The 23,340-nt window shown below is 38.4% G+C and overlaps 1 protein-coding gene across 5 annotated transcripts in view; it reads left to right on the top strand.

The window, feature by feature from the left end:
* Positions 1-23,340, top strand: part of cyth1a (cytohesin 1a) — a 67,749-nt gene that overhangs the window by 14,251 nt on the left and 30,158 nt on the right. The window contains exon 1 of one of the 5 annotated variants that reach the window (XM_027141735.2): positions 12,851-13,157. The exons of 2 other annotated variants lie outside the window; for them this stretch is intronic. In XM_027141735.2, the coding sequence (XP_026997536.1) occupies positions 13,130-13,157 (28 nt within the window). In that variant the 5' untranslated portion in view covers positions 12,851-13,129. Of the gene's footprint in view, positions 1-12,850; positions 13,158-21,353; positions 21,581-23,340 lie in introns of those variants that run through there. 2 more of the 5 variants (XM_047801045.1, XM_027141736.2) reach the window with 2 other exon arrangements.

The following is a 23,340-nucleotide window of genomic DNA, read 5'->3' as shown; positions in this document are numbered from 1 at the left end:
TCCAAGTCAGGTCTGGCCACGCCCCATCTCAACTCAACTCTGTCATATTCAGTTCAATTTATTCAATTTAATTTGTAGAGCATTTTTAACAATGGACATAGTTTCAAAGCAGCTTTACAGAACATAAGAAATACAGGAATAAAACGTTCAAGATTAATATTAGACTTATATTTAAATGTGTTTGTATTTATCCTGAATAAGCAAGTCTGAGATGACTGAGGTGACTGTGGCGAGGAAAAACCCTCTTAGATGGAAGGGTGTGATTATAAACTGTTATAAACACCAGAGTGTTATTATGAGTCATGTACAGTCTAACAATTGTGTATTGATCAGGAGGTTGTTGTCCTCAAAGACCACATGTAGTTGGCATCTTCTCTTTGAATGTCGAAAAATGCCGAAAGCTTCATGAAGAGGAATCCAACTGGAACCGGTAGATCTCTAGATGCCCCAGGATCCTTACAGGGTTGGCCTCGTCTCAGTGGTGGTCTGAAATCTTAATGAAGCATTGTACTCTAGAACTTGCAGAATGTTATTTGGAGCTTATATCTCATATGTTTAAGATTCTTTTCATAATGATAATAATAATATAAGATATGCAGCATTGACAAACTAATTAGCACCAGACACCATAAATGTACTTCCATTAAAGAGACCATGGTTTACAGTGATGTTAGAACAGCTATGGGGCATTGCTAGGCATGATGTTGAGCAGAGTGAGTAAAATTTCCTTAGTTGCTCTAATATCACTGTAAACCATGGCCTCACACCATCTATTGCTTTTAGAAAAGCAGAACATACAGTATGCACAGAAAGTGCTTTAACTGAAAGCACTTATCACACCCCACTCCCTCAGATCCTCCAGCACTGCTCAATGAGTCCCACTGTCTCTCAGGGTACAAGGAAGGTACTTACAAGACATTTCTATGTTCTGGCTCCTGGAAGGTGAAATAAACTTTCTCTAGATGTTTAAACAGCTGAGTGACTGGCTGTCTTAAAATGACGTGAAAAGGCCTACCTACTAAAGTGCTTATTCTGATGGTGTTCTTAGTCAGTGACCTGGTGGATGAGTATCAAATTCAGAAAGCACTTCTTTTAAATCACTCTGGATAAGGACATCTGCAAAATGCTGTAAAATGTAATAAATCTGTAAAATACTATAAGGCAATGCTTTATAAAAATAAGCACAGGGCCACAAAAATGCAGTAATTTTCCAGTATATAATAATAATTGTTCCACCAAGCGATGTAGTTCTTCAGCAACATTAAGTGCACTGTAAAGATGCAGAAACCCACTGTAATGGCCAGTGGTCCTCAAGTGGTTGTTGATTGAAAGGTCTGAGTTCATGCCCCAGGACTGCCAAACTGCCACTTTTGGGCCCCTAAGCAAGGCTTTCAACCCTCTCTGCTCCCAGGATGTTGTGTCTCTAGCTTCCAAAGCAAAGATATGTGGAGGTTCTTCTAAATGTAAACGCTTTATACTCAGTTCTTCTCCAGTCCAGTAGTTGGTGTAAATGGATCTTTTAGCTTAATACTAACCGCAATTATAGACAGAAAAAGAGCCTGAGTGCCATATGTGACTATGTAATAGACTTGAGCTATCAAAAACAAAACAATTAACATTGTAGTCTGCTTTATTATTGTATGCTACCATGCCTACATTATATATATATATAAAAAAACATGTCTGTTGAATAAAATACTTCTTTTTTAGTTTTATCTTCCCCCAGTGCTGTCCAGCTTTCAATCACATACTGTATCTCTGATTAGTTCATCCAGTAAATCAAAATAAATATTACAACAAAATCAGACATATTTTGTAGTTCAATAGTTTATACTGATTGAAAATGTCTAATAAGTCGATTCCCATTCAGCCGGTCTACTGATAAAAATGGTTAAAGAGAATAAATAAAGTCTTTCAGTGTGTACTTGAGTGTACTTTCTCTTTACGTACATCCTGAAACACATTTTATATTATTGGATGTTGTCACATTTTAAACATCTCAAAACAATCTTGGTTCCTTTATGCTCAGCTGAAGTCCCACTATACAGTAAGGAAGTTAAAGCTATCCAAGAGAGCACAACAACATATGCTGATAAACCCAGATCTCCTAATATTGCTTTTCTGCTTCTCTGGAAGCAAACGAGTCTGAATGTTTTGTTATTCTCACCAGATGCACGTTACCTTTAATCACTAGCTGTGCATTTGAGCAGCAGACGAGGCATAGGGGCTGTTTACTGCCCATCATTCCCCCGACCCAGCTGAAAACGGCTGCTTTCCCCAGAAAAATAATACAGGAAGCAGTCCACAAACAAAAATAACAGGACATTATGTTTGTCCTTGCAATCTGATTGTTGCTTTTTTGCTGCCAGAGTACAAAAAGATGTATTAAAAGTTAATGACAACGAGGCTGCTCGAGGACAATAAAAGAAACGGAAGATCACACCAGATAATGGTTAGCTTGTGGCAGCGTATGTTTGAGGAGCAGGAAGGCACTGTTCCTTAGAGAGCGGTAATTTGGAGCTGTCTGATAGCTTTGCTTTTATTGAGGGTGGACGTGGCTCTGGGGGTTGTGTACTACAGGAAAATAATAAGCTGCTAAAAGCAGAGCTGATGTGAATTTTGCCAGCTACTGGAGGCTTCTATACGCTGAGTTCAAGGACAGTAAATCTAGAGGGTTTTTGTAACAGGGTTTTTTCCCCATTTATCCCCAGTTTGCTTCAATTGTCACACTCCTCCCAACTAGATCACCCAGTGGACTTAACACACAATTTGTCTAAGAATTAAAGTGGTGTTTGTGCTACATTTAAGCATTTCACACTGTGCTAAACCCTGTGCTGTTGATATTCTAAACCCCTTGATATTTAACCCCAAGTAGAGAAACATTTCACACTTGTAATTTAGAAGCAAGGTCTATACCCCTTTTTTACAATGGGTTATGAAACCCTGCTCAGAAGCGTTACGATTTGATGCAACAGAAACCCAATAAGAAATGGAACAGCATGTGCCTCATATCACATGATTTATACAGCTACAGAAACTCTGCCAGAAAATTTAGATATAAAGAATACAGAATTTAGAATAAAGATAACAATAGCTTTCAAGTGTGAAAAGACCTTAGGAAAGCTCTAATTGCCCTCTATTACATATTTACGCTCATATTAATTGACAAAGAAGAGAATAACACCCTCCCCGTCTGAGACTTCCAGCTGTCCTGGTCTGCATTTGACGTTTACTTCAACTCTTTGTTCAGTATTTAGAGTGAAATTTTCATTAAGAAGACTGACATCTTAAAAGATGCTCAGTATCTCTCACTAGAACGTGAACAGTTAAGACATTAACTGTGTCCCGTTTCCCAATATGTTTTTGTCAAATATAAACGCTCCCAGGTGAAAAATTTGAACCCAGGTATGGGCCAAAAACTGATTCCCAGTTTAACTGAACAAAGTCTGAGATGTGATTCCTGAGATATATGATTGAATATTTTGAGCAGCCAAGAGGCTTGAAACTGAACTTTGATCTCATACATACTGCCTTACAGCCTACTGCCACTGACCTGTGTGCATGCATGTTCTCCCTGTGCTTCAGGGGTTTCCTCTGCGTACTCCAGTCTCCTCTTCCAGTCCAAAGACATGCATCTTGTGACATCTTTATATCTTTATTCATCTTGTGACTGAATGACATCTTTAAATTCTTCATTGTGTGTGTGTGTTTTTATGATCAGTTGACACCTCATCCAAAGTGTCCCTCACCTTAGGCTTCATATATACAGTGGCTGCTCACAAGTCAGGAAATGGCTATAAGACCTTATCTAAATGTTTTGAAGCTCCAGTGGCTACAGTGCAAAGTATTTTAAAAAAAATTCAAGATGTTCCACACTGTGAAAATCTCAAAGGATGTGGTCGGAAGCCAAAAGTGACACCTGTGCTGGCCAGGAGGATAGTGAGAGAGGTAAAAAACAATCCAAGGATCACCACCAAGGCCATCCTGATGAATCTGGGCTCTGCTGGTGGCAACATCTCAAGGCAGACAGTCTAACGAACACTGCACACTGCTGGATTCAACAGACACAGACCAAGGAGGACACCACTTCTCCAGATAATGCACACAAAAGCCCACTTGGCTTTTGCAAATGCTAATCTGGACAAAGAAGATGAAACAAAAATTGAATTGTTTGGCCACAATGATGTAGCTTTCATTTGGTGTAAAAAAGGAAAAGCCTTCAACCCTAAGAACACCATCCCCACTGTCAAACATTGTGGCAGAACACTAAATTTTTGAGGGGTGTTTTTCAGCTAGTGGACCAGGGAAACTAATGACAGTAAACAGCACCATGAAAAAGGAACAATACATCAAAATTCTCAAGAACAACATCAGGCAGACTGCAGAGAAACTTGGCCTTGGGCACCAGTGGACATTTCAGCACGACGGCCCAAAGCACACAGCAAAAGTGGTGAAGAAATGGTTAGCAGACAAAAACATTAACTCTTTTCAGTGGCCCAGCCAGAGTCCTAATCTTAAATCCGGTTGAGAATCTGTGGAGGGAGTTAAAGATCAGGGTGATGGCAAGGAGACTCTCCAACCTGAAAGAGTTGGAGCTCATCGCTAAAGATGAATGGGCAAAAATAGCAGTTGAGACATGCAAAAAGCTGGTCAGCAATTATAGCAAGCGTTCGATTGCTGTAATAGCCAATAAAGGCTTTTCTGTTGACTATTGAGAAGGGTATGAATAATTTTGGATATGCCACTTTTTTCAAATGTAAATAAAAGATGAGTAATAATTTTTTCCACAATGATGCCTCTTGTACATCATCTTATTATCTTCTGGGAGACGCCTGTGTCATTTCTAATCAAGAAAAAACTTGCTGGTTGAATAAAAGTTGAATTAAGTCAGAATTTGCCAGGGGTATGAATAACTTCGGGCTTAACTGTGTATATATACAGCAAATAATGTATAGCAAGCAACTCCCCAACATTAGTGTAGTAATGTTATACAATATGAATCCAATTCAGATTATTCACATTTTAAATCTCTTTAGATTTAGATGTATAGAAATATTTGTGATGGCACTGGGATGGACAGATCTGTGCCAGAGGTGACGGGGATGGAGTTTCATGCTGAGCACTATGAGATTCAGAGCTGTTTCAAAGAGAATGCATTACAAGTAAATCCAGTCTGCGATCTTTAAAGCTAATTTTCAAAGCCTGTTTGTTGTGTGTGTCTCAGTCCCCCTTCTGTCTTCCATCCACTCTTCACTGTCAGTTTAAATATGCTGGATGAAAAAATAGGCTCCGAATTGTTACCTATAGTGAAATCGAAAGATGATGAGTGGATACATTGATTACCGGAACATTCTGGAAACAACGATTTAGAGCAAATTTGTAACTTGTGTATAGATTGTGAGATTGTTCTCTATGATATATTGGCACTCTGTCCAGGGTGTCCCATGTCTTATCCCATGAGGCCTTTGCGGAATTTATTTCCAAATATACAGCATATCATATTTGATATGGATATTGGATATGTCCAATATCAGCTCTACCATTTTTAGCTGGTATCGTCCCAGTACTGATACTTGTATCGGATCACTTACAATCTCTGTTTTTATCCACTGTTTAGATTTGGGATTATTACAATCTGCAGTTCATCGTCTTCTGAGTTTCCTTAGTCACACTAATGCTGTCTAAAGACTTAGGTTTGGTATTAATGTGAATTAGTTCAAATGCAGTTGGAGTATATACACAGTATGAGGCATACAGATACAGGACTTGTGTCATTGCACAGACATGGATGTTGTCACAAATACAGAGGGAACTGTTTGTTTAACACCTTTATGTGGAATTTCTAATGACTATCACTCTTATGCTTTGGCAAGACATGGCTTTATCAAAGTTCTTCACACTCTGGTTATAAAGTCTTGAATCCTTAGGTAACACACACAAAAACATGCATCAGCTGCTTCAGGGTTGGCAATGACCCAGCCTTCAAGTGATGTATTATAAGATGTGAGGTGAAGTTAATACTTAAATGTCTGTATAAGAATACATCATTCTGTGTATTATATGCACATTCGGCTTCACAGTCTCCCGGGTATCCTAGGTAGAAAAAGTCAAATGTACCTCCATTCAGCTACAAAAAATGATTACTTGTCTGGCAATCCACAATCCAAGGGTCTCTTGTTTGTTTATGAGTTTGCATGCTCCTCAGGTCCACCTGGGTTTCTTCCCTTCTCTCCAGTTTCTTCACTAAAATAGTAGGTGAATTTAGTACTTAAAGAGGAGGGAATCAAATCAGTAATGTGGGTTTATTCTTTTGAACAGAACAATAATCCTCCAGAGCTGATTTACAGGGTTGTGTTTAACAGCTGGCACAGGTAGCACTGAGATATCATGAAGTACTGTATAAAAGTCTGAATATTACAGTGAAGATGATTCATTCATCCATTTTGGGAACTGCTTATCCAACACAGGGTCAAAGGAAACCTCAAGTTTAGAGATTGTCAGTGAGCTTACTGGACTAAAACCGCCACAGAGATGTGAGGCAAACATGCAAAGCACTAAGCCACATGTGACAAACATTGATGCAGTTATAAAGTCATGGACATACAAGTTATTAGAGAGTATGTATAAGACAAAGACAATAAGACAAATATTGACAGGCTCTCATATCATATAAAATCAGTGTTAGTAACCAAATATTACCAATCATAGTGAACATATATAACTGATATAAATTTTTACATATGCATATACATATAAATTTTTACATTTCCTAAACATATGCATTTTATTCAACAGTAAGAATTGCCTCCTGGTGGTCCAGAGTCAGGATCCCATCCTCTCATTGCCGTGGCCCATGTTTGAGTCCCGGGCAGGGAGCTAACCCAGCCACTGAAGTGTTAACTCTCAGTGCCGGTCTCAAACCCAGATGAAATAGGAGGGTTGTGTCAGGAAGGGCATCCAGCATAAAACCTTTGCCAAATCTAATATGCTGACCACGTGATCTACTGTGGTGACCCTGACAGGGAACAGCTGAAAGACCAACAACAAAATGATATACTATGAATTTTTAAATATTTCTAAATTTCCTTCTGACATGTTTATTCTGTAGATGTACCAATGTTGATATCTGTGAAAATTTGGGATCGAATGCTAAAATCATCCTGGTATTAAATCTTGTGAAATCTAGTAGCCTTAACAGCATCAGCATGGATGGGGATGCCTCCTCTGCTCAGAAAGTCTAACAACAACAACAACAACAAAAAAACACATATAGTGTTTCCACCACCTAGTGGTGTATCTGGCACATTACACAGAGAGTGATTAGTGATCAGAATAATGCACAAGCCTTATATCTCAATCCCTTTGGTCAAACTGTCACATACTTTAGTCCTCTGAAACTGTAGCTATGTTTCATATAATGTGCTACACACTGTGCACCTACTCCAGCACCTAGTGTTTGAATTTTCATATTTCATTTGGTCTCAGATAGTACACCAAGTTTAACTTTCAAACAATTTGGCAAACAATGATAAACACATATACAGTAATGCATCATTAGCTTAACAGTATACAGTGAATTTTAAAAACATATTAAAAAAATAATAATAATAATAAAAATTATTTAAAACACTGCTTTAAGACACCAGCCATTGGGTCATTCGGTATCGGGCCGCAAAGGAAAAATAAATAATTTCTTTTATTTCCATTTTATTGACAATCACACTCTCTGAACCAGAGTCTCTGTTAATAACATCTGTCTGTTCCTCTTGACATCAGTCAGTCTTTGTGCTGGTTGTATAATTTTATTTTAAATATCTACAACCAGTCCATGATACCAAAAAAAGGTTGGGGACCGCTTACCGATCCTTTGCAAGACGTCTTGTCCACTGGTGTGTTGTTGACCATTTTTAAAAATGGTTTTGTCATCCAGAGTCAGCACTTGGTAGCCCTCCTCCTCATCCACTGTGTAAACAAAGCTTTTTTTAGTTCAATAAGTGTCTAATCTGACATACTATTAATACTACAAAATGGTGTAGACTAGTGAATAAGTATGCCTGTTGGGATTCACCATGTTGACTTGGATGATGTGCTTTCCATTATTATAGATTGTATTGTGTTGATTTAATAGTTATTTCAGTGGTAGTTTTTTGTCTCTAAGAATTGGTTTAGACTTAATGAGACATTTTGTAGTTGCTAAATGTTGTAATAGGCTATATTGTTGTAATAGGCTAGACTTATAAAACCTACAGTCTCTCACAGTTCCTCTGATTTCTGAGAAAAGAGTCAAGAAAAACAGGGATTGTTAGGGTTTTTCCCAACCAGATCATAAAATGTGCTGTGAAACTACCTTGTTATGCATGTTACCCACGTCCTTGTTCCTGGCAGTATGACTGACACAGGTTGTTAAATGTCTAACAATACGGAAATGGTATTTAGTTTCTTTTCTAACTTCAGTACAATAGATCTGAAATGTTCTGAGGTGTTACCGAGCCCATGATTGACATGCCAAACTAAGACAGCTTGAGAAACCATAATACAACATGAACTGAACCTAATGGATGATCGTTTTAATAAGTCTGATGGTGAATCACACTGCAGACTGGATTACTTTCACCTCTAGAAAACATTTCTCTTTTCTTGCTGGGAGGGACTTGGAGCTGCTTACATCTTCTCCTGTTTTAATACATTTATGTCTCTCCTGCATCACCTCACATAAATGGAGATGTCTTTAGTCAAAGACAAATAAGGCAATTGCTCTAAAGATTTGATTAGCCAATGTTTTATTACAGCTGCCTTGTATAATATTTATATTTATGATTGTCCTGGGTCTTTTCCTGGTTGTGTCTTCAGTATGGCCTAAGGGTGTATGTATTGAAAATGGCCTTCTTGGCTTTATAATTTTGTTTTCAGAATTTCTAATGGCTTTAACCCACAGGGAAGCAGAGTTTAATGCTACACAGTCCTGTATGTTTATTCTGCACAGCTGCTAGTCCAGGCTTTGTTACCTCAAAATTGGACTAATGCAATGCATTACTCCCAGGCCTCCCAGCCAACTCCATCAAACCCTTTATATGATTCAGAATGCAGCAGCACACCTCATATTCGACCAGCCCAAATGGAACCACATTACATCCCTCTTGTTTACTACATCTGGCTTCCTATAGCCACTCAAGGCCTTGATCAATGCTCACATACAAGACCTTGTTTGGAACAGCATCCTCCTCTCTCCTTGTGGTTTATTTTCCCTACAATCACGCCTACTCAGTGAGGCATGAGATCCCTGTCCTTCAAATTGACCGTCCCTCAATGGTGGAATGAACTTCCAGCCTCAATCTGGTCACAGAATCCATCACTATCTTCATAAAATGACCAAGGACCCACCTCTTCTGTGAACACTTAACTTGTCTCTACAAGACAAATCAAAACAAAAAACTCAGAGAGGACAACTTATATTGTCCTCTGCTTGATATATCGCTTTGCTTGTATTTCCTTACTCGTGAGACATTTTGATAAATGAATGAAATGGATAAAAGTAAAAAAGTAATATAAAAGTAATATAAGTATATTAAGGATAACCTTAATATAGTTACTGAAATGAGTTGAATAATATCAACAGAAATTGTGTTTTCATTGATATTGTGCTGTTCATGACTTGTTTTCCAATAATGCTTAGTTTTTGAGTGGGGTTAATTCTGTTCACGCCACTGAAATGAAGGAGTTCCCGTGTTATGCTAAAATAAAATTCACTAAAACAGTAAATTAAAGTCATTAAAGTCTGCTAGCTGGAAGATAGAAAAAGACAAAACAAATGCATAAGATACATAATTTCTACATAAGTTGCTTATGGGGCAGTGGTAGCAAAAGTGGTTAAGGCTCTGGCTTGTTGATCAGAGAACCAGGGTTCAAGCTGCCACTGTTGGGCCCTTAAGTAAGGCCCTTAACCCTATCTGCTCCAGGGGTGCTGTATCATGGCTGACCTGTACTCTGACCCCAACCTCCAAAGTTGGGATATGCAAAGAAAGAATTTCACTGTGTAGTAATGTATATGTGGCAATACAAAGGCATGCAGACATTGTTTTCTAACTTTTAATATTCTCTACAATATGTGTGACATCATTAGTAACTGATTTTATCCCTTCAGGTCTAAACTGTTTACCCTGGGAACAGTTACACTGGGATTCGCAGCAAACATGCCGTGTGAAAATCAGCTCAGTTACAGTACTCGCTTGATCCCGAAGTAATGTTAGATATTCCTGTGCTCTGACACGACTCACAAGCTTCTTGTTGTGTTACACAAAAGCCACTGCTTGCTCTTAATAATAGTGTAAGTATATAGTTAAGCTGAGCTAAGGGTGCATATGCAAGTCATGTGAATGAAAGATATCTTGCTGTATTTAAGCATTGTGAAAGTTCAAATTCAACTATAATGAGTTTTCCACACTGGGATGGACACATTCCAGAATACAATAAGAATTGTATTGTGTGTCGTGAGGAACAATAAAGGTAAAAATAACATTCCTCAAATAGAAATGTGTGTTAGTGTGTGAGTGTAGTGCAACAAGAGCAAGACAAAGTCTACTTGGTCAGATTATGGTCTTTGTAAGCATTGCCAGCTCTTTGGGTAAAGCAGTCTGTGAACATTCTCTGACGTTTAAACATACTTTAGATGATTTTCACACTGGGCACGTTTGCTGTGGTCCGAATCAGAGTGCGATTGTTCCTGGTTCCCCTCCCAGCACTAGTTTGGATTCTGACTAACACGATTCGAATCCCGGTGCATTTGTGTTCTTCACAAACATGCATAGAGAATGCAACAACCTCTTCTAGGTTACAGTGTCCCCCTGCCTGGCTTGTGCTTTTGTGTCAACTACTCTCCAAATGTACTTATTGAAGAGAAGGAGAGAAGAGGAATTAAGTCCCACATTCAATCTGTGTGTGGTGTGTGTGTGTGTGAGAGAGAGATAGAGAGAGAGAGAGAGAGAGAGAGAGAGATAGATTAATTCACAAGAACTTTAGTAAGACCATCTTAGTTTGTTTGAGAGTTTTACATTTACATTTTCGTGACATTACCCTGAGCACATTTGTACTTCCTTCAAGCCCTGGGGTCAGATTTACATACGCCACGGGAACGGGTACAATGAATGACCTTAGATTAAATTGTAAGACTGGCTTGTCCCAGCGTGTTTTACATGTATACTTATTTGGGTCAGTGGGTGTACTGCAGGAAAAAAGAAAGCTGTTTTTGTGCACAAACTGTTGCACTCCTTGACAGAGACTGCATTGTGCAGGACTATCATTGTGAGAGCACAACAGTGGCTTTTGTGAGGGAGACGAGCATGTCTGCTACGCTCATCAAAGTGTGACTTATCTGCTTCCTGACCGACTCTCTGGAGATTCTATTTGTTAAAGTCACTACATTGGAGAATAGCCTCTGTTATTATAGGAAGCCTTTCCCACAGGCTTTCTCTCGCTAGGCCACAATCTGGATCAAGCTTTATTTACTTTAGTGTGAATTGATTAAACTGGTCTTATCACGTTTATAAGTTAAAAAATAGCTAAGTCCCTATTCTCTATAAAAGCAGGGAGACATTTTCTTTTGTATTGTTGATGTTAAGGGATTTCTGCAGTAAGCAAATTAGAGAGATGCTGGAGAGTTATATCGATTTTTCAAACTCCAGAGAGAGAAAATGGGTGCGTGTGTGTATGTGTGCACGTGTGTGATTGGGGGGGGGGGGGGAGAGAGAGAGAGAGAGAGAGAGAGAGAGAGAGAGAGAGAGAGAGAGAGAGAGAGAGAATTAACAAACCAGAGTTAACCACAATTACCGCTGTTCTGACAGATGACCTATAAATTATTTTTATAGCATTTATCTTATGTTTAATAAAGTTTATAGTAAGCGATTCTGAGACCATGTTTGGTACATCAGTCAGTGTAATAACTATTATTATTATTATTCTAATGCATGATCTGCTGATATTTCATATATCGTATGATTTTCTTACCCCAGCTAATTATGTTCCACCATGTAACGACCACTTCATTACCAACACGTTGTATTAAAGCATTAAAGGTTATTAGTCCTCGAGCCTCTGTAGCATACATGGCATTTTTTCCAGCCTTAATTCATCCACAAGCAGAGACACGTGTACAGTGTGGACAACTGACATCGATCTAATGTTAATATTATGTGATGACAATAAAAATATCTAAAAGTAAAGAAAGGATTGATGCTATTTTCCCTTCACATCCCTTACCAACTGCATGTTATTTGTTTCCTTATGTTACCTATGAGATGGAAAAAAGAATTGAATGTGATGTTACACAAGTGTATTGTACTGTTTAAGAAGCTGTTATTAGATAACTTGATGTCCAGAAACAATGAAAAGCGGTTCATCCGTATGGATTTTTACTGACGTTAAATGAACATTAAACAGCACTATCACCATTCAGACTGCTTATGTAGAAACTGTTTGTTTGTGATTTTGATTTTAAAAGAAAAAGTCATATATCAACAGTGTTAGAGTCTACACCGGACATTAAATTTGTCATCATAAGGACATTTTTTTAAAAAGTTTGTCAGCACCAGCAATAGAAGCTAATTTGTCAAAATGTCGGTCAACCCTAAGTGCTGACATCACACCCCCAAGCATTTGTATGTATTGTAAGTGTTGTATAAGTTGGTTTAATAAATGAAATGCGTTTAATCAATGTCGAAAAGTGTAAGTGTGTGTGTGTGTGTGTGTGTGTTTCAGGGCGGATTTACAAACCCTTCACACAGTGAACCACGTCATTAGGGCAGTACTATTACACCCCACACCGCACTTCCTCATTTTTTTTAGCGACAACAACAGACAGAAACGGAGACACGGGGTTTATACGAGAACTCAATACATTAAATATCGCCATTTAAATTATAATAATAATAATTTTAAAAAAAAGTATTCGACTTCCGGCGTCTATGAACTGAAGCCACTTCTTCGAGAATCCTTCAACAGCTTCTCATCCGGCGTCGTGTTTATTCTTTAGTGTTTAAAACTTTTGCACTAGTAAAAAAAACCCGCGAGTTTGTTTCGAGATTTGTGAGTGTTTACAAATAAATAATAATAATAAGAAGTCGTGAAAGAAGACGTCATGGTGCTGAAATCAGAGGACGGTGTCGGTAAGTTGATTGGCTGTCAGATATAAACATACAAACTGTTAGCATGCTAAGCTAAAACGACCAACAAGTGTGTGTGTGTGTGTGTGTGTGTGTGTGTGTGTGTGTGTGTGTGTGTGTGTGTGTGTGTGTAGGGGTTGTTAGTAAAGTATTTATTTCAGTCCTGTATTATAATATTTCTAGCTTTAGCGTAAATGATCATTCATTCATTCATTTTCTACCGCTTATCCGAAATGATCATTTTACAGTAAAAACACAGTTAAATTGGATCCCAGCAACTTTGTATTTATTTGTTTTAAGCTGTTTAAACTCACTATAGCTGTACTTTAGTGATACAGAGATTTCTGCATCAGAAAACACGTCTAAACAACAATATTATAAAGCATTGAATTTAAATTTAATGTAAATTTCCCCTTTGCTTTATAAACTAATAAATACAATGTTTTTCTGCTATAGACATGACTTAGAAACACACCAAAGCAAATGCACGTTTTACATCTTTACCATGTCATCGTTACTCTCAGATGAATACAGTCCTGTATTTGTATCGTAGCCTGATTGAATTAAATACCCCCAGATTATAACAGTACCATATTGTCTGTAAGTCTGGTGTGTGACATCAGCACTCACTAGATGACGTCAAAGGTTGCATCATCGTTCATGGTGGGCAGAGAAAGGGTCCTTTGGTTTCAGCTGCTGCTGTAGATCAGGGTTTGTCCCAAACTGCACAATGCCCTGCTAAATATTAAGTGACAATAGAAAGCTGGGCTTATTTTGCTTGGATCCCGTATCAGCTTTAACCCTTATATGTTGTTCGGGTCTGTGGGACCCATATTCATAAACATCAATAGTTTTGAAAAACTTTGCTTCCTTGTAAATTTGTTGATTTTTTCCACTCATAACTTGATTAAATTTGATTTTCTTTTTTAGCAAGAGTAGCACTTTAATTAAAAAATGTAATGTAATAAAGGTAAAGGGCAAATATTAACCATAAATGCTGTTTATATTGCTTGTAATTGGGATGATGTAAACATCTGTAGAGTATTTTAACATAAAATTTTTGATTGTGTTGAATTAAAAACCCAAAAATGTAGCGGGTCCACCAGACCCACGAACACTGGCTGAGTAACAAAAATACGAACAACATACAAGGGTTAAGTCAAGTCCACAAATGTAAAAGGAAGGATGAAAGCAGTTGAGATTTCTGACGTCATAATGAGTGTTGTGTTAAAGGTCAGTTTTGACACACGAACAATTTTTAAAAGGATATTTTTTATTGTAACGTTTCAATATGTGCCAAAGCTTTAATAACACGGACCACTAAAAGCAATATCCTTATTTTTATTTAAAATTCCTTTAATTTCCTGTAAGAAACATCAACAACACCATGAGCACTAGATTTCAGCGTATTTTCCAGTAAACGCACATTAAACAGGTATCAGTATCTAAGCTGGTGCTTTGTTGATAAACGAAACTTTACCGGATCGTACTTTCAACATCTATAAGCTTGTTTGTGATGCCTTCAGCCTGACACATGAGCACTACTCTTAAGCTTATAAGAACAGAACATTATCATCTTATCTGGCGTAAACAAATATTTATCCAAGACATTTTCTGGATACGAATGCATATGTGAAGTCCTGCAGCTCAGCGTGATAGACACACCTTGCAGCCAAACTGTTATAAAGCAAAAAAAAAAAGACAGGTCTGGCCTGACAGCGATTGATCAACTCGACCAAGATGCTCGAGATAGTCAGTGGTAGTTTAACGAAATGAATCATTCAGCCCACGCCCAGCAAAACATCAACATAATCTGAGTCATATCTTTATGAGACACCGTCTGACTCCTACTTTTAGCCTAAAAAACATTTATGATAAACCTCCTGCCTGCCAGCCTGCAAAATTAGCAGCTGCAGAAGCCTGCATGTGCAATCAGCAAAACCTGTCTGCTGGAACAAGGCACGGCTTGTTCTTTAAATATTCTCTGATGCACTTATCTGTCCGAGGTATGACGAGCTACATACTTTAAAACCTGACAGTCCCTTGAACCTATTCCTACTCTTTAACTCCAGTTATGACAGTTTTTTCCTATTGAACACAAGTTTTATATGTTTTCCAAAACAAAAAACAAAAATATTGAGTTGCATATTATGTTTTTAAGGCAGCAGGTTTTAAGACTTCTGTTTCTAAACGTAACTGACCTGAAATGTTTAACACTGTGTACGTATGGAATCATATCATTTCTACACAATATCTATAAGACTGTTCTGACACCGTTGCAGAGAAATTGCTGCCTTAACACAGTACCGTCTACAACAAATGTGTAGAATACTAGAGTAACTGCAGGACAATCATCAAGTCAGAAGTTTTAATCTGATACTTATCCAGCATTTTAGATCAGCTGCTCAGCATCTGGAGCACAATCATATGTTAACAGTCAATTTACATATTTTATGCAAGAGCTTTTGTTTCGAGGAACCTGGAGCCTATCCAAGGGGACTCGGAGCACAAGGTTGGGGACATCCTGGACACACTCCAGTCAGCCTACAGCGTATATATATTTAGACTGGGGAAGGAAACCAGAGAACCTGTAGGAAGTCCACAAAGCCCGAGAAGAACATGCAAACTTCCCAACCCTTTAAAGCTTTAACTCGGACTGTAAGGTGTTACCATAGAAACAGTAATGTAGCTGGCTCTATTGTCCCAGCCAAACTTATGAAATTGGAAACAAATTCCAAGCAAAACAGACGTATGATGAATCGTTGCGAAATGTCTGTAATTTGGAGAGTTTTAGAAACGTCATGACCAGGAACCAAGCACACATTTGACCTTTAATGACATATTCAAAATAATCAGCATGGCTGGCTAGCTAGCTAAAGCTTAGTTAAAAGCAAACCAGCGCACCCTAATGTCCTGGACTTTTATGGACAGTAATATTACGGCCGAAAACTGCCATAATGTGTAAGAACACTCACTCTCACTCTCTCTGAATCCATTAACTCTTTTCTCGTTTCATGCCATTCCTGACGCTAGAACAAGCAGCTGCAAGTCCTAACTCAGCCTGACTTGCAGATGAAACGCAGAACAACACTCTGTATCTATCGCTGACTCGATCTTCATTAACCGTCGCTGAAAAAACACAAAGCCGAATCACAATTTTTCCAGGAACACTGCTTGCTTTTATGCCGAGAGAAGAAAGCAGCCAAAAGACACGCCAGTGTATACTTCTGTCTGAATAATACGGACTTCCTGTCGGTTGGAAACGTTATTAATGTCGTGTTACAAAAGTGTGACCATTCTCATACGATCAGAGCTCTGTAGAGAATCTGAGAGCATTTCAGGAGGCACAGAATGGGATTAGGGGAGCATTATGGAGCAGGTGTGTGTGTGTGCGGGCATGTGTGTAGGGGTGGTAAGGGGGTTGTGTGTGTGTGTTGGTGTTTGAGGGAGAATGGAGGATTGAGCAGACCATCTGTCCCTTACCATGTGAAAGAAGGGGACATCTGAGCATCTGAAAGAGCATCTGAAATTCAGATTTACTTACTTGAAAGTATTTTTATTTGGTATTAATAGTTTCTATTATTCATGTTCATCTAGCAGGTTATATCATGAAAACGAGTCTTTCTAATTACAGCAGCAGTTCTCATGTTTACAGGATCAATGTGAGAGGGTTTTGAGACACAGGGTTTGGGAAGTGTCCAGCATTCCTCAGTTTCCTCAGACACCCGATCACCACCACGATATGAAACAATATCAATATCTTATTTGGGAATCTGAAATATTTCCACACCTATGAATTGTGAATGACTGAGTGGGTGTTTATGTTGTCATGGAAACAGTCTTTCTGCACAAAATCATGCAAAATAGCCTTTTTTTTTTTTTTTTTAAAACATTTAACCACATTGAAATAGTAGCTGAGGATGTTTAATTTAGTTTGTGAGTGTACTCATCTTATGTTGATTTAATCTTTACGGTCAGAAAGGATATTTTTTATTTACTTATTTTATTTTTCTCCAAAGCTCTGATCTCATCCTCACACAGCAACAGAACAAATGTGGTGTAGAAATGTTCGCTTCAGCCGTTTATTTTTTTTCTGTGTGTTCAAGCAAGAAAAAACATCTTCTGTTACTAAAAGCGCAAGTGTTTCTCACCTAAAATTTCACAAAGCAACCTTAAAGCTTCTTCATAAAAGTTGCATAACCTCTATATCCTGACAGATAAACAGGATGTTGCGAGACGTGTCTCTATCTCGAAACAGAGTGTAGCTCCAAGAGGAAGCAGTGTCTTGCGCATACAGTATCTCAGTTTAGGAAGTGCCAATAGTGAGGCCTTTACCACTCTGTGACACAGGGAATCATGGGGGACGGCAGCACGTTTGATAGCCAGCTTTTTAAAAAAAAAGTGATTAAAAAAATGGAGCGTGTGTGTGTTTGAGTCGTGTATGTGTGCTCAGTTTCCTGTCTACACGTATGAGATGTTTACAGCCTGCTATGTCGGGTTTGGTCATGTGACCCAAGTCTGTGGCTTCCGCTGGTTAATCTGATGTGTACCGGATGTGTGAAGGGTTTTTCCATCCAGGCTGAGAGCTCTGTGGTAAAGTTTCTGGAGCTGACTGTATGAATAGATTGTATGTTTAGTTTGTTGTATGATTTCACACATTCATTCAACCTGTCTGCTTAGGCTGTGAAATCTTTCTGCCTAATGCAGCAAATGGTTCAGTGTTCGTTACAGTTTTAGATCATTACAAACCACTTCGATTCAAGTTTAGCTGTAGAAAGCTTTAAATGAAGGACAGTGCCGTTACAAAGAGACTTTACAGAAATATAGCACTTCAGGATTAAAGATACTGTATACATTTAGCGATTTATCCCTAACGAGAAAGACAAACGGTGATGACTGTTGAAAGGAAAAACTCCCCGAGAGGACATGAGGAAGAAAGCATGAGGAACAAGGAACCAGGCTGAAAATGGAACTCCTTCACATCTAAGTGACACCAGATAGAGCCATTATAAAACTACGGATGTAGTATATTTTGTAGTATAAATTGTAGTGTAGTAGCAAGAAGAAGTGCACTTCAAGCCCTCAAATGATGCACTTATTTAACCGATGAAAGTGCCACTTCCTGTGGAAAAGTGGAAGGGCTACCAGGTGCTGATGCTGGAGGAGAAACCTTTTTTTTTTTTTTTTTAAGATAACCGATGACAGTCCGGTAGACAAGACGTCTAACGGATGTATTTTAAATCAGTTCCAGCTTAGTATATTTTTCAACATACGGTAAAGATTTACTGTATTCTACTAAAGCATTACAGAGTTTAGAGTTTTATACCATTAACATCGATTGGGAAAGGCTTACACTTCCATTTAGTAAAAAAAAAAAACCATTAGTGTATTACCCTTCTAACATTCTACACTAGACGCTAGTGTACATAGTGCATAGTGGAAGTGCATATAGTGTAGTACGTTATTTAATTTGGGACCCAGCTCATGTGTTCTGCTTTGATTGATTTCCTCTGCTCCCACACATCACAGGAAGTTTACACGGCTAATCCCAGTCTGTTTGCTTTAGAGAAGCTCTCTGTTTGTCCAAGCTCCCTTTCACACACTGAGGAAGCCTCAGATCATACCGATGCTGGCCTCATTTCCACACCATCATGATATCGATAAAATGTTTTATACACAGCACTTTTACTCATCACGTAAGTCTGTAATAATTCTACAGAGGATTGACACAATGCTGCGTTTGTCCCAGAAAAACGAGTAATGCAGTTTGTATCAGTTCTCGGACCTGATTGGTCAGAATACCGGCAGCTCGGACACCAATCGTGTCGACTTGTTACTATAGTAACAGCGTACAAAGGGATTTGTATGGCAGATTAGTATTTCTCAAAAAGCAGAGAATTAAAAATGTGTGTAGTCTTTTGATATGGTGGAGTTTTCTGATCTAGCAGTTTTTAGTTCTCCCGTAGGCTTTCTGACTGGAGGACGTTTTCAGTCCAACTTTGTGGCTTCTCTGTAACACAACAAACCGGGGTTTGGTCAGCATATCTTCAAGCAATAGTGTGTTGAGTGAGCGGATGTTTTTAGCTGATAACAGGAACTAACGTGTTTTAGGAAAATTCCACAGATGTATTTGGAGTTCAAAAGAATATGAAGTTCTTTAAAAAACAAAAACCACCACCATCACCCACAAAAAAAAAAAAATAAACAAAAAAACATGTTAACATTGGCAACTTCCTGTGGCGTCAGAGGAATAAAACACTTGTGTCCCAACCATCACAACACACTGGGTGGAGCTTCTGTGTTACTGACAGCAGTGTGTGAGTGAAGGTTGGGGGGATGGGGGGAGAGAGAGAGAGAGAGAGGGAGAGAGAGAGAGTTCTTACACATTATGACAGTTTGTTGCTGTAACATTACAGAAAGAGAGAGAGAGAGAGAGAGAGAGAGAGAGAGAGAGAGAGAGAGTAAATTGACTGTAAGCGATAACAGGAACTAATTGTTTGTTGTTTCACAATGTTTAATCTTAACAAACTCCAAACGGTGAAAACCTTGATATGATTGTTGTCAGATCTCTGTGGTATGAGCGGATTAACACACGCCACACCATGCAGTTAGAGGAAAAGGATGTGGGGCAGGTACAGGTGGTGGGTTTTAGTGTATTTAAATAGGTATTCTGAGTATTATAATTGGAATGAGTTCAGTGCTTGGTTACAAATTGAACGTGACAGCTTGTAGTTGTAGTATTAATAGGGATAGTGCATTTATTAATCATGTAAAATCAATCTAACGCTAATATAAATATCATTAAAAAGGAATTATTAGCTGCTTAGTCGGGGAAATAAAGCCATAACAACATGTCAACTCTCACGTGAACAACATGAGGCCATTTAAGAGAAGAGCTGCTGCTTGACTAAGAATTTTGTCATCTGTTTAAAGTGAGTGATGATCTTATAGTAAGCCGCTCCCAATTCACACTGACTCACGTCTGTGCTGGATCAAAGTGCGGGAAAGATGAGTCACTGAGGGTTGCCTCCTCACCTTCAGGATTCTAGCAGTGATGAAGCTGTAGTAATGGGGATCAACTTGAGTCAGTGTGTGTATATAAACCTGGAGTAAAATAGGGTCAACATGGACAGACAGAATCTTTAATAACCCCGAGGGAAATTCTAGATGTCTAGAGGAATAGAGAATCTGACTCACTGACTTAAGAGCTATTACTATTGCTGCTATTGCTACTATAACACAGACACACAAAAACACACACACACACACACACACACACACACGCACACACACACAATTGTAACCCCTTTGTATACCTCAAGCCTATTTTTGAGTTTCCCTTATATGGTCGTGGTTTCCTGTTCTCATTAACACACACACACACACACACACACACACACACACACACACACACACACACACACACACACACACACACACACACACTCTTGGTTTATGGTTTTATTTCCAGCTTCTCTATTTCTGATTTACTGATACTGATTTCCCCCTGATTCTCACATTTTTTAAAAAATTTTTTTTTACTGTAACTTGTTTACAGAATCTGCTGGGCAACATAAATAAGCTTTTCTAAGATATTGTGGATCTTGTAATATCTTTTTTATTCAATTTTAATTCTTAGTATATTCTTTATTTATTTTTAAAAAATTTTTTATTACAAACCCACCAGAAACTTCTGATTCGATGTTCAAATTTATTTATAATTTTAAAATGTTGAATTTGTTTTTGTATCCATTAAATAAAACCCTTGAGCTGTTTTTGTTCATCGCAACACTACTGATTTGCGGCCCGGTTATGAGACAGATTGTGTCTCATAAACATTGTATTTTTGTCATATGGCTCACTCCTACCTTTAAATTTTTTTTATAACAGCTCGGAGGAGAAGAGACAGAAGCAATCCCAAACTGTTACAGTTTAGAAAAGTACAGATTAGGTTGTGAGAAGAAGGCCAGAGAGTGTCCACTGGGTGGAGCTTCTGTGTAAGTGACAGCAGTGTGTGTGAGCGAAGGTCGGGGGGATGGAGACAGAGAAAGAGAGAGGGAGAGAGAGAGAGAGGGAGAGAGAGAGAGAGAGAGGGGAAAAGAAGAGGGATGTCTAGATGGACTACAGCAGTATACTTGCCAAGTGACAGCTCGGATACAAGCTTCGCTCTCTGTTCCTCTCTTTTTCTCTTTCCTTCTCTCTCTCTCTTTCTCTCTCTCTCTCTTCATTCTCTTTATTTCTCTATCTAGTGTGTTATGGAAGGATATTTTTGCTCACTGCCGCTGAACCGTTGTCTCTGGACCCTTTAAGGGACGTATCTGTTATACAGTTATTGTCTCATCACCGACGCTAGTAGAACAGGAGTTTAAGAAGCGCATGGAGATTGGCTGAAGAAGCAAATTTCTTCCCAGGATTAGACAAAACAGGTCAGTTTCTAGGCATCTTTTGTTTTTGTTTTTGGCATAATAGCACCATGTAAAGTCCTAAGAGTTTTGTTTTTGAGTGAGTAAAAAGTTTCATGTATTGAAAGCTTCTGTTAAAGATCCTCTAGCATAGATGGATGGATTTCTGAATTAAACACACTGATTGAGTTAAGGCTGATATGTGTAAATGACCTCTGACCTGATTGGATGGACACCTCACCTGCAGCATGTGTAGAGATCAATAAAGGCAACTGTTTAGTTTGCTTTCTTTCAGCGGATCAGCTGATCCATATATTAGATTTGGCACGGGTTGCACAACTCGCCCATTTTATCCAGGCTCAGACTGGCACAAAGCGTTAACTCCCAAGTGGTTGTGTTGGTTCCGTCAAGTCAAGTCAAGTTTAACTTAACCGTTTAACTGATTTTTAATAATTAGGTTGTAGACGTGATATCCAGCAATAGTATGAGCAAATAGTCTGCAAAGAGCTGCTTCATAATCACTGCTCATGCTGTGTAAACAGAATTGCTTCCCTACTGTGCCTTGAATAAAATGCAGTTCTGTCTTAAATGAGCTGAACTTTTTTTTGCTATGGAACAGCTCAGCGTTTCACTGTTTGATGCCACATCTTTCACTCCAGTAACCCCACAGTGACAGTGGGCAGGGATGAGATGCTGAAAAATGGCCGAGCCTGGCAAAAGCTAAAGCACGCAACACGGCCTATCTGACTTCTAGCTAGGAAAAGACACTCACATACTCTTAGGTGATCGTGAGGGTTTCCTCAACAAGGAGTTTAGCACGTGATGTCATTCCAACATGGCTGCTCACAACATCAACAGTAAATAAAGCAACACTTCTTTGCTTTTAGAAGCGATGCTGTTTATACTAGTATTTACTTTAGCTCAGTGAACACACCGACATATTCCATTCATTTAAACTGTAACATTGGCTATACAGTACAGCTGATTTGAGGAGGAATATATATATATACATACATATATATATATATATATATATATATATATATATGTATATATGTATATATGTATATATATGACTAAACATCACTAAGGCTAGATTGCTAGATCGTAAATGAAGGAGTCTGTGTTTCTCCAGCCGAATCTCCGACACATATATAGTTTGAAAACGTCGTAATTACCGGGTCACTTTAGAGTTAAATGGAACACAGGATTACTTACTGTTAAGTAAAATGCGTTTATTTTAGGGAAACCACTTTGACACCTTGCTTCAAAATGTCCGCCTGAATCACTGTTTCTTATCCGTATCTGCAACAAGAATCTTGTCTGAATTGGACATTTTAAAATCTGCTTAAGAAATCACTCTTTTTAATGGATTTTTTTTTATTATTGTGCTTCTTCCTATCGTTAATTCTATATAAAAATAATAGCAAACGTGGTACTGAAATGGCAGTTGACAATAAAGTAATATTCCCATATGTCAATTCTTCTAATATGTGCTCAGAAGATAACGAAGTGGACGATTGAGAGTGTCTATAGCAGACTTGACCCTTAAAACACGACAGAAGTTTAGCGTGAACTCAGGGTTTAGTGTGTATGCAATTCCATGAGTCCATGAAGTCAAGCTTTTGTAATAAAGCTCGGGATTTTACCCAGGCTGTAAAACCAGGCTAGCTGCAGCCAGGCTCTGTGACCTGAAGTCATTATGGGCCACATTTGTGTTATTTACTTAGAGGCCCAAATTTCTTTCCTTGTTTAGATTTTGGGGTTAGGTATGTAATCAGTCA

This window comes from Tachysurus fulvidraco, chromosome 15 (genome assembly GCF_022655615.1).
Source record: "Tachysurus fulvidraco isolate hzauxx_2018 chromosome 15, HZAU_PFXX_2.0, whole genome shotgun sequence".
NCBI classification, from domain to species: Eukaryota; Metazoa; Chordata; class Actinopteri; order Siluriformes; family Bagridae; genus Tachysurus; species Tachysurus fulvidraco.
This window is presented reverse-complemented; position numbering and strand designations above follow the sequence as displayed.